The sequence below is a fragment of the Mustela erminea genome, chromosome 9 (genome assembly GCF_009829155.1).
Source record: "Mustela erminea isolate mMusErm1 chromosome 9, mMusErm1.Pri, whole genome shotgun sequence".
In the NCBI taxonomy this organism is placed as follows: domain Eukaryota; kingdom Metazoa; phylum Chordata; class Mammalia; order Carnivora; family Mustelidae; genus Mustela; species Mustela erminea.
In genome coordinates this window covers 102,239,611-102,251,345 of record NC_045622.1, presented here as the reverse complement: position 1 = coordinate 102,251,345, position 11,735 = coordinate 102,239,611, and the positions used below count along the sequence as shown (strand labels likewise).

At 39.6% G+C, this 11,735-nt stretch overlaps 1 protein-coding gene across 1 annotated transcript; it reads left to right on the top strand.

Moving 5' to 3' along the window:
- Nucleotides 1-526: 526 nt before the first annotated feature.
- On the top strand, nucleotides 527-7,683 carry GLYATL2 (glycine-N-acyltransferase like 2). Its single transcript, XM_032359900.1, is given in 5 exon segments — nucleotides 527-604; nucleotides 4,495-4,621; nucleotides 4,713-4,893; nucleotides 7,280-7,655; nucleotides 7,657-7,683. Coding segments are annotated over 5 exon segments (789 nt in total).
- The last annotated feature ends 4,052 nt before the right edge of the window (nucleotides 7,684-11,735 follow it).

Below are 11,735 nucleotides of genomic sequence, written 5' to 3'. Positions count from 1 at the left end.
AGCAACTACATGTAATATGGTCTTTAGAATCTTTTCCAGAAGATCGCATTCTTTCATGATGCCTGAAAATACTAATTGTACAGCAACATTAGAGCAAGTGTTTCAATGCCCAAGGACTTCAGGGTCCCCTGGGACAGTTTTTCTGAAAGATTCATTGTTCTTCACTTGCAGCTGGACAGCTAGTGACATTTGCTTCTTAGAGTCTTGGCCTAATTTGAATCAAATGGGCATAAAGAGGTTCATTTCACAAGTTGTGTTATGGTACTTTCTGTGGAATTGTTGGAAGACCACCCAGGAGCCCCAGGGTCGAGCTGCAGCTCTGAGCTTTAGTTTCTCATTTACAGAATGAAAGCTTTGGGCTTGATAATTTCTAAAGCCCTTTATTTCTGGCAATATATGATGTCCTGGGTGATTCCTCTTTCCTCCTTTTCCTGGACACCTGTCTCATCCCTCAAGATATCTCTGTTTGCATGATTTTTTCCTTAGGTCATCTTCCTAAGAGAAAGGGGCTGAAGTGCTATACAAGATGTTTGTGCTTCATGAACCCCAAAAGCTGCAGATTCTGTATGAATCCCTGGAAAAGAGCATCCCTGAGTCCTTGAAGGTGAAAGAGTTGGGAGAAACCTGGGAGAGAGGAGTAAAGTGTGGGAGTATAGATTCAGGGTTCAGAACCTGCCCAGGGCAGATTAAAATACAAATCTAAATTCAGATTCCCTCTGCAGGATGGTCTTTTTTTTTTTTAATTTTTTCAATTTATTTATTTTCAGAAAAACAGTATTCATTATTTTTGCACCACACCCAGTGCTCCATGCAATCCGTGCCCTCTCTAATACCCACCACCTCGTACCCCAACCTCCCACACCCCCGCCCCTTCAAACCCCTCAGATTGTTTTTCAGAGTCCATAGTCTCTCATGGTTCACCTCCCCTTCCAATTTCCCCCAACTCCCTTCTCCTCTCTATCTCCCCATGTCCTCCAGGCTATTTGTTATGAATACCTGGATCAGGCACCTGCTTTTCTCCTTCCTCTTCCTCTTCCTCATCGCCCTCTCCCCTTCCTCTTCTTCCTCGTCTCCCTCCCCTCTTTTTCTTCTTTTTCCTCCCCCTCCTTCTCCTCCTCCTTCCTCCTCGTCCTCGGCTGCCTCCTCCTTTTCCTCCTTCTTTGGCCTCTTAAAACTTGTTCAGATCCCTTCTACTGCCATCTCTAGTAGAATTCCTTATCTGCTCCGGGCTATTGCAATACCTGCTTTTCTGCAGTATTACTAATGCACCTACAGATGGTGATCAGAGGCATCTATCTGACACAAATATGATCATACCTCTCCCTTGTTTAAACTTTCAGTTCAAGGCATAAAATCCACACCCCTTAATTGTGAGGTTGATCAGAAAATGTCCCAGCTTCTCCACTTCATCTTGCAACGCATCCCTGCTACATACCACAAGGTCCAGTCACAAAGCCTCTCACAGCTCAGCGGGTATGATACAATCTGCCACATCTTCAGGTACTCAAACATGCTTTTTCTCTCACCAAAAATTACTAGCCCTCCTTCTTTGTTTTGCCAGGAAAAGACTTAACTTGTCCCTGGAGACCAGATTCAAATATTACTTCTTCTGGAAGTCTCCCAACACTCCCTGACAGGTAATGCTTTTCTTCCTTGAGACCCCACACAGCATGTGCATGCATCTATCAGAACATGCATCCTATTAAGATCAGACTGTGTACCTCTCCATCCTGCTAGACTTTTTTTTGAAGATTTTCATTTGTTTATTTGACAGACAGAGATCACAAAGAGGCAGGCAGAGAGAGAGATGGGGAAGCAGACTCCCTGGCAAGCAAAGATCCCAGGACCCTGGGATCATGACCTGAGCCAAAGGCAGAAGCTTAACCCACTGAGCCACCCAGGTGCTCCATCCTACTCCATCCTATGTCCATGCAGTGGCCATGTCATACTTACCTTGGAATCCTTCACACTTGACACACAACAGGTGCCCAAAAAATGGCATATTATGAAGTGGGGGAAAAAAGGAATGAATTTTTTAGAAAAAGAATGAATGAATGTTAGGGGAGCCAGTTCCTCTTGAATCGGCTATTTCCTTAGATTTTGTGGACCTTTCCTGTTTTGTTTTTTTTTTTCCAGCATACCCTCCAATGGGTATTTGGAGAGCCATCCTGAAATCACTAGCTCTATCCCCTTTAGTGCTCCTAAATCTTGGATTATTTCCCAACTACTTCTAAGACCCTATCTCAAAGGAAAATGTCCTTTTCACCTGTTCATCTGTGCTTTTTTAGGCATATGGTAATTACTTGGCATCGGAAAGAGGTAAGAGCACGAGCTACTGAATACCAAGCCAGTCACACTCAGGATGGTCTCCGTGTGGATATGAGGGAACTGAATCTGGGGGCTGCGGAGAAGAACCTTGGCACCCCTGACCCATATAGATTTTGGAAGGGCTGCTTGGAGAGAAGGGGAGGATAGTGAAATAAGTCATGGGTATAAACCAAATAGCCAATAATCCAGGGCTTGTAAATAACGTCGGGATCCCATCTGGTCAGTTTTTTTCCATTGAGATTCTTGTAGCAGGCATATACCTCAAGATAGATGTTTGTGGCTGGAGAGAATTAGGAAATGTTTTGCTTTTCCTGGGACTAAAGCAATATAATACAATAATATCTGAATCAATGGGTTTCAGATCTAAATCTGCCAAGTGACTAGTTGTGTGACGTTAGAAGACTGTGGCTTTCTTAGCTATAAAAGCAAAGTTGATAAAAATTACTGTGTCAGAGCACTGTTAAACATGATATGAGTCATGTACTGTTGACCCTTGAACAACACAGATGTTAGGGACACCAACTCCCGCAGTCAAAAATCTGTATAGAACTCCCAAGTCTTCAAAAACTCAACAACTAGTAGCCTACTGTTGACCAGAGCCTTCCCAATAACAAGCAGTCTATTAACACATATTTTATATGCTCTTGTATTGTATACCAGATTCTTACAATAAAGTAAGCTAGAGAAAATAAAATGTTATTCAAATACTAAGGGAAAATACATTTACAGCATTATATTGTATTTATTTTTTAAAAATTGCTCGAAAGTGGACCTGCACGGTTCAAACTAGTGTTGCTCAAGAGCCAACTGTGTGGGGTGACTGGGTGGCTCAGTTGTTGGGTGTCTGCCTTCAGCTCAGGTCATGATTTCAGGGTCTGGGATAGAGTCCCATGTGGGGAAGCCCCACTCAGTGGAGAGTCTGCTTCTCACTCTACCCCTCCTGTGCACATGCACACACATAATCTCTCTCTCTCTCTCTCTTGCTCTCTCTCAGATAAACAAATAAAATCTTAAAAAGAAAAGAAAAGAAAAAAGAGACAACTATGTATTTAAAGAAAATACCTTTCCCATCTTACAGATTTGTGGGGTATAAGCGAATCTCTTCCACCCCAAAATAGGGATTTTTTTTAACCCCTCTGCCCACACTTCTCCATTTACATAGTTATCAGGAAAATTAGAGCACAACTCACCTCTAAGGGAGTTAAGTTGCAGAAGGTCAGCAGGAATGAGGGGCATGGGAGAAGGGCCCTTCCCTCCAGGTGCTGTGAGCTCCAGCCTGACAGTTCTTCCTGAAAGTCCTCTCAATTCACATGCACAGCAAGAGTGAAGGGGTGGGGGGGGGGGGGGAGGGGCGGGGGGAGGTTGGGGGAACCAGGTGGTGGGTATTGGAGAGGGCACGGATTGCATGCAGCACTGGGTGTGATGCAAAAACAATGAATACTGTTACGCTGAAAATAAATTAAAAAAATATATACCCCTGGAAAAAATATATCCGTGACAGCGAAAAAAAAACAACAAACAAACAAACAAAAAAGAGCCAATCACCATGCCAGCACCAGAGTGCTGAGTCCGAATTAGCCTGGACATGGTCTCTTCACAGACCTCAAGTCCTGATACCCTATATTCCTATATTTTCCTATATTTCTCTCCACAAGGTAGGCACTGTCTCTTTAAAACCCTTAACACACCCTATTTCTGGTGAAACTTCCATCTCAGACAATGGAGCTGCTTCCCACCTTACCAAGAGCTGCCTCAAGACACCATCTTCGGTCTGTCCCTGGTGATTATTGTTCAAGGGACTCCAAGGCCATTTTCTGTCTGCACCTCTGGGAAAAACACGGGATATGTTTTCAAAAAATATTTGTTTATTTATTTATTTGTCAGAGAGAAAGAGAGCACATGCAGGAGGAGAAGCAGGCAAAGGGAGAAGCAGTGTTCCCTCTGAGCAAGAAGACTGATGTGGGACTCAATCCCAGGACCCCAGGACTGTGACCTAAACTGAAGGCAGACACTTAACTGACTGAGCCACACTTAACCAACTGAGCCACCCAGGCATCCCCCAAACAGAGGGTATTAAACAACTGAGCATCTCGCACTCCAGACATATGCAAGAACAATTTGTAAATCATACTGTCATATAAGTATGATTAATATTTGTTGTATCAGGAGATGAAAGACGACCTGGATCATTATACCAACACTTACCACATCTTCACCAAAGCTCCTGACAAGTTAGAGGAAGTCCTGGCATGCCCCCAGGTTATCAGTTGGCAACAAACTTTCCAGATCCAAGGTGACTGATCTAAGTTAAAAGGCAAAGACCCTTGGTTCTTTCACATTAGATGTGGAAGGGGATAGGCACTGCCCATTCTTCTCCTCTCCAGGTTGCCAAGTGAATGTGGGGGCGGCAATAAGAAAGATTTCAGCTGCAAAACCAGTGCAGGAAGATCACTTGAAGACCACACTCATTATGACAAAAATACCAGTGGAACCCAAGACATCAAGTGATGACGAGATGGGTTTGGTGGAATCATTTAGCATGCCCAAAGTGGATGAAGATAGCAAGTGAGATTTTTTGTGTTGCTTCCCAAATTCCTAATAACAAATCATTCAGTTGTCATAAGGACCACACTCAGAAATGCACAGTTTGACAATAAACTATGCAGTACACATTTGTAGGGGTAACGGAAGGGAAATCTATTAGCAGAAGTTTGCTGAGCATGGGAAGGGTCTTCATTAGATGAGGTCCTTTCCATGTATAACTACTGAGTCCTATACGAGTCCTCCTGGGGGGGTCCTGGACATCATAGTGACATTAGAGAGTCTTTACTGAAATTACGTATTTCTTGCAAAAATACCACATGCTTTTACAAAGTATGCAAGTATTCAAAGTAAAAAGTGAAGGTTTGTTCACTGGATTCCCCACAATCTTCCTGTCCAGGTATAAATATTCTTTTTAAAAATTTTACATTAAGTTTAGTTAACACAGAGTGTATTTTTTTGGTTTCGGGATAGATTTTGGGATTCGTCCACTGCATAGAACGCCCAGTGCTCATTACATCAAGTGCCCTTCTTAACGCCCATCACCCAATTGCCCTATCCATCCACCCCCGCCTCTCCTTCCGCAACCCTCAGTTTGCCCTTATAGTTAAGAGTCTCATAGTTTGCCTCCCTCTGTTTTAATCTCATTTTACTTTTCCTTCCCTTTCCCTATGTTCATCTCTTTTTTCTTTTTTAAATTCCACATATGAGTTAAATCATATGATAATTATCTTGCTCAGACTTCTTTTGCTTAGCATAATACTCTCTAGTTCCATCCACATCCTTGCAAATGGCAAGATTTCATTCTTTTTGATGGCGGTGTAGTTGTAAATATTCTTAAAAATTGGTGTGTGTGCTTGTAGTACTCTGCATGTATGAATTGGTTTTGTTTTCTTGTTCTTTTTTGTTTTGACAACATATGCAGATACTGTACTGCAGTTTCTTTTCCCTCAGCAGTATGCTATGTAAACCTTTCATATATGCTCATATAGATATGTTTCATTCATTTTGGCAGTTGCATAGATTTCTATAAGAAAGAGATGCACAGTTAAGTATTCCCATTTTAGCACACTTTCAATTTATCTCCAATTCTTCCTAGTAACAAAAATTCTGCAAGAAATATCTTCATAAAGAGATCATTGCCCAAATTGTATAACTATTTCTGAAAGATGAGTCCTGGAATTGAAATAGTTAGGTAAAAGAATATGTATATTATGGAAGATATTCCCAAATTGGATTTTAAGATTTAGATGAATTCAATATGTGAAAGCATAACATATGAAATAACAAATGTGTCCTTCAGTAGCAACACAGGTCGATTTGTTATGGAGTAATAAGCAGCCATTAACAAGAAGGAAGCAGCTCTATATGAACTATATGGGAAGAATTTCAAAATGTATGGCTAGGTGAAAAGCAACAACAAGTAAAATTGAGTAGCATATATAGTATGCTATCATAATATGTAAACATCTAAAATTACAGAGCGTTACTGGAAGGTTAAATAACTAAATGGCATTACTGGCAGTCTTTAGAGAAGGTTATAACTGGATAATAAGAGATCAAAGAAAAAATAAAGAATTCCCATTAATATCTGGGTGACCTTGAAACTGACCAATTCTGGAAAACTCCTCCTCCCTGGGGATAGGTGAAACTTCTTAGGACTCTTCCACCTCCTCCAGCCACAGAGGATGTGATTCTGATTCTGCAGATGAAAAGACTCAGTCTCAGATAATTTGTCCAGTGAGAGAATTAGGATTAAATTGTAACCATTACCATTGGAAATTCCAATATTCTTTTTCCTATACTGGTGTTTCTTACATTGCATTTTTGGCACTTCTCTAGAGGCATGTGGTGATGAATGGGCTTTCGGACACATGAAACCATAAGATCAATATGTCTCTCACCTTCCTGTGATACATATTTTATTGAAATATCTGTTGAAAGGAATATTATCTTATGCACTTAGATATTTTGTGGGTAGAATTCAAAATCTGTGTCTTCACACATGTATCCTCAAACAAAATTCAGGCAAACAAAATCAAGGACTACTCTGGTCTATCTATATCCTTCCTCTTTTAAGACATATCTTATTTTCTTCTTTCTTTGGATATACGATTAGACTTTTTTTGAGATGTATTATACTATGTGTATCATAAAGCACATACAGTTAGCTCCCTCTTAATTATTTGGGAACATTTTTGAAGCAGACAAAGAATTAGTAGGTTTGGGTTTTTTTGTTTGTTTGTTTTTTATTTATTATTATTATTATTATTATTATTATTATTATTTTGCCCTTCTGTTTCTTCTTCTAGGCTGTGGGATCTTCAAGGAAAGGGTTGATGTCTTATTCTCTGCAATCCTGGTGTTTTGTAAATGTTGGCTGAATAAATGTACATTCTTTTGTTGACAGGAAAGGAAGCTTTCAGAACATCTTGGATGCCTCCCATGTGGGGCCTGTGAATGAGCAGTGGAACTTTGGAAAAAATGAAAGGAGCTTTAAATATATTGAATGCTGTCTCCAGAATTTTCCAGGATTTGGTGTGCTGGGTCCAGAGGGGGACCCTATCTCTTGGATTGTGATGGAGCAATCTTGTGAGATGAGAATGGGTTACACTGTCCCCAAATACCGAGACAAAGGCTACATGAAAAAAATCAGTTTTCACTTCATAAAATATTTTATTCAGAAAAAAATGCCATTTTATTTCCATGTGTCCAGAGATGAAGAAAACCATCAGGCACTGAGAAGTGTAGGGCTTCAGGCTGCTCCTTGTAGCTGGCATCAGTGGGAAATGCACTCCTAGAAAATATTACTGATTAGTGCCACTGTCCATGACAAGCCTTTCTTACCAGTGAAAAAAATACCAGTTCAAAAACAAACATTATAATTTATATTAGCAGAAAAAAATCCAATTATTTGGGCTCCATGCATTACTTAACCCACTCTTGCATAATATTTTTGTCCTCCTCCATAATAGAGAAAAATGGAAGCTTGAACTTTTGGTGTTATGTTTTGCCTTTATGTTGACAGACCTCTCAGAATTAAAATCATCCAATGTCAATCATTAGTGCCAAGATAAACCTTTCAAAGCAATATTTTCCTCTTTGAAGTCTTCTTTCATGAGAGAATCCTGTTTTTCCATGCTTCCATGCTTGAAAATAAAAAGACTGATTTGAAAAGTGTCTTCTCTGGTATCTTCCCCTTCCTCTGACAAAATTTTCCAAAGAACCTCTCAAAGCCCCACAGCCTTTGATTGAGAGGATCAAAACCCTCTCAAGAGTTTTGAGATACTCTACTGAATTAAATTATGTGGTCATCAGTGAAATTTTTTTTAAGTTTGGCTTTTTTATTAGCTTTTTTTTAAAGATTTATTTATTTGCAAGAGGCAGAGGCAGAGGAAAAGGGAGAGAGAAATTCAAGCAGACTCTGCACTGAGTGTGGAACCCAAAGTGGGGCCCTGACATCATGACCTCCAACCAAGAGTTGGATGCTTAACCAACTGCACCACTCAGGGCCCCCCCCCCAAAATAAGTAATTTCTTTACTTACAGTTAAGAACTCTGATTCTAAAAGTCAAATCTTAACAATAACTTTCTCTTCTTGTTGGTGCTTGTGAAAGGGGAAGGAAGGAAAAGAGGTATTTTTTATAGAGGTCCATCTACCTTCCTGTGCTTAGCCAGCTGATTTCACAGTCCAGACAGAAGTGCTGAGTAATGGAAGGAACTATAAGACCAGAGAACACCTGAGCCTTCTGAGAAAAGAGTCTCAGAGGGCAAGCTGCCAACATGTCAATATTTTGGAGCCTCTCTGAATATGGGATCCTGAGGGACTGACTTTCATACACTGCTGCCAAAAGTTTGTGCTGATGGTGCCTTTCATCTTCTAGAATGGCCTGCAGCCTTTTGTCTTTACATGGGGATCTCTGCAGATACTGAATAAGATTGACAGCTTTGCAGGTGATAACAAGGGGGAATCATTGCTCTGGGACCCCTCATCTCCTTTTGCTCTCCCCACTGTAAGAGAATGAATCAAAATGCTACTGCTTGATGTGGGTAAGAATTGCTGAACTCGTTTGGGTTGAGAATTGTGCTGGGCTAAAAAGGTCTTCCATTTCAGATACCTATATAAGGCACCCACTGTGCATAGGGCGATACCCTTTGTGAGAAATTCTTAACAGGACAAAGCCAGGATCTTGTTCTGAACTGATAAAGAAATGCAAGGAGAATTGGGAGTTAGCGGTTGGTAGAGGGAGACACCCAAACAGCCTCTAGAAGGAATATGCTGGTTTGGGTGACAGAAAACACAATTTACAGACATACTGTGTAAACATTATCTTATTCCATCCTCTAGTAACATTCTAAGGTAGTCAGAATTTTTCCCTTGGATAAATGATGACCAGGGAAATTAAGTGTCCTGCTTGAAGTTGCAAAAGGATGAGGTAGATTCTAGTAAGAGGACCACAGAACAGATGAAATTAAGTGTAAATTTAAAGCCATAAAATTTCAATTTTAAAAAAGTCTTAACTGTAACACTCTTATGGTATTATTTGGTGTTTCCTTTTATATTTTCATATTTTTAAAAATTTTATTTCAATTAAATTAACAGATAGTGTATTATTAGTTTCAGAGGTAGAGGTTAGTAGTTTAGTGATCATCAGTTGCAAAAAACTCCCAGTGCTCATCACATCCTGTGCCCTCCTTAATGCCCATTATTTAAGTTCTCTCATCCCCTCACCAAACTCCCCTCCAGCAATCCTCAGTTTGTTTCCTATAGTTAAGAGTCCCTTATGGTTGTCTTCCTCTCTGATCTTGTCTTGTTTTATTTTTCCCTCCCTTCCCTTATGATCCTCTGGTTTCTTTTTTAAATTCCACATAGGAATGAAATCATCTAAGGGTCTTTCTCTGATTGACTTATTTCGCTTAGCATAATACCATCCAGTTCCATCCATATTGTTACAAATGGTAAGATTTTATTCTTTTTTTTTTTTAAGATTATTTATTTATTTATTTGAGAGAGAGACAGTGAGAGAGAGCATGAGCCAGGAGAAGGTCAGAGAGAGAAGCAGACTCCCCGTGGAGCTGGGAGCCCAATGCGGGACTCGATCATGGTCCTGGGATCATGACCTGAGTCGAAGGCAGTCGTCCAACCAACTGAGCCACCCAGGCGTCCCAGATTTTATTCTTTTTAATGGCTAATATTCCGTCGTGTATTTTGTACATAATATACCTCATCTTCTTTATTTATTCATCTGTGAATGGACATCTGGGCTCTTTCTATAATTTGGCTATTGTGGACATTGCTGTTATCATACTTATGTGATTTATATAAATATGCATACAAAAAGACTTTACATATCTGATTAGAATTTATGTATTGTCATTTTGTGCCTTTTTTGTGTTCATCTTAAGACTCCATATACCAGCACATATATCATATCTTTCATGTTAATGGGTCTTAGATTTATAAAATAATAATAGTTCATTATTTATGTAAACTGAGACTGTGTCTAATACTTCTCCATGAGTTAGTATTGCTTTACAAAATTATTCATAGAGCATTTTTCATTTGAATTGTTCTCTTTGGATAAATTCCAAATATTAGAATGGTTTCATCAAAGATTTCAAAGTGTCCTGTATAGGGCTTTGTCCATTATCAATGCAGGCAAATACCAAAATGTGCCAACTCCCTTGAATCGCCTGTCTCAGCCAAATGTATTTATTGAACATGATATTTTTGTTTTTAGTGTGTGTGTGTGTGTGTGTGTGTGTGTGTGTGCGCGCGCATGCACACACGTTGAAGGTAATCCCAAATGTACTTGACAATACATCAATGTTATGTCCCTGGTAATCTGGCATCAAATTCAACTTGGCTTCTTATTGTCATGTGACCTTTTTGTGAGATGCTCTTAGCTAATGTCAGATTAATCTTCAGAAATACTGTACTTCTACTGTCTTAATACCATCCAAGATATGGCACAGCTGCCTCATTCTGGTCTGAGGTCTTTTTCAAGTCCCCATGCCCAGCACACAGTAGGCTTTCTAGAGTTACTTGTGGAATGAATGAGTCTTTGCCCTTGGTAAATGGAGTGGCTAAATAGATGGTTATGTTGGTATAAATTCTTCATAATTTATTGAGTCTTTACTTTGTGTCAGGTGGTGTAAAATATGGTGGAAACAGTATGTGGGTTCCTCAAAAAATTAAAACTAAAACTATCTTATGATCCAGCAAACCCACTTCTGGGTGTGTGTGTGCGTGTGTGTGTATATATATATATATACATATATATACACACACATAGGTTATATTTCATATTAAGGTTATATTTCATATGAAGGTTATATTTCATTACCTTCATATCCATATATCTATCTATATAGATATATAGATGCATATATGTTATATCTATATAGATATATAGATATAAAGGTTCTACGAGTTCGCCAGAGGTTTCCAGCCAATTCTCACGAGGTTTCTACCCAAATCAATATCAGTTTGGGTAAAGTTCGGGAGAATTGGCACACATTGTCTAGGGATTTGGGCCACATGCTTGCTTGGCATTTGGAGATATATATTTATTTTTTCATATATATATATATGGAAATCACAATCTCAAAGAGATATCTGTTGATGCCTTGGTAGTTCAGTCAGTTAAGCATCTGCCTTCCACTCAGATCATGATCCCAGAGTTCTAGGACTGAGTCCCACATGGGGCTCCTTGCTCAGCACAGAGCCTGCTTCTCCCTCTGCCTGCTGCTCCCTCCCCCTGCTTGTTCTCACTCTCTCTCCCTGAAAAATAAATAGAATCTTAAAAAAAAAAGATGGAGATATCTGTATCTACATGTTTACTGCAGCATTATAGACAGTAACTA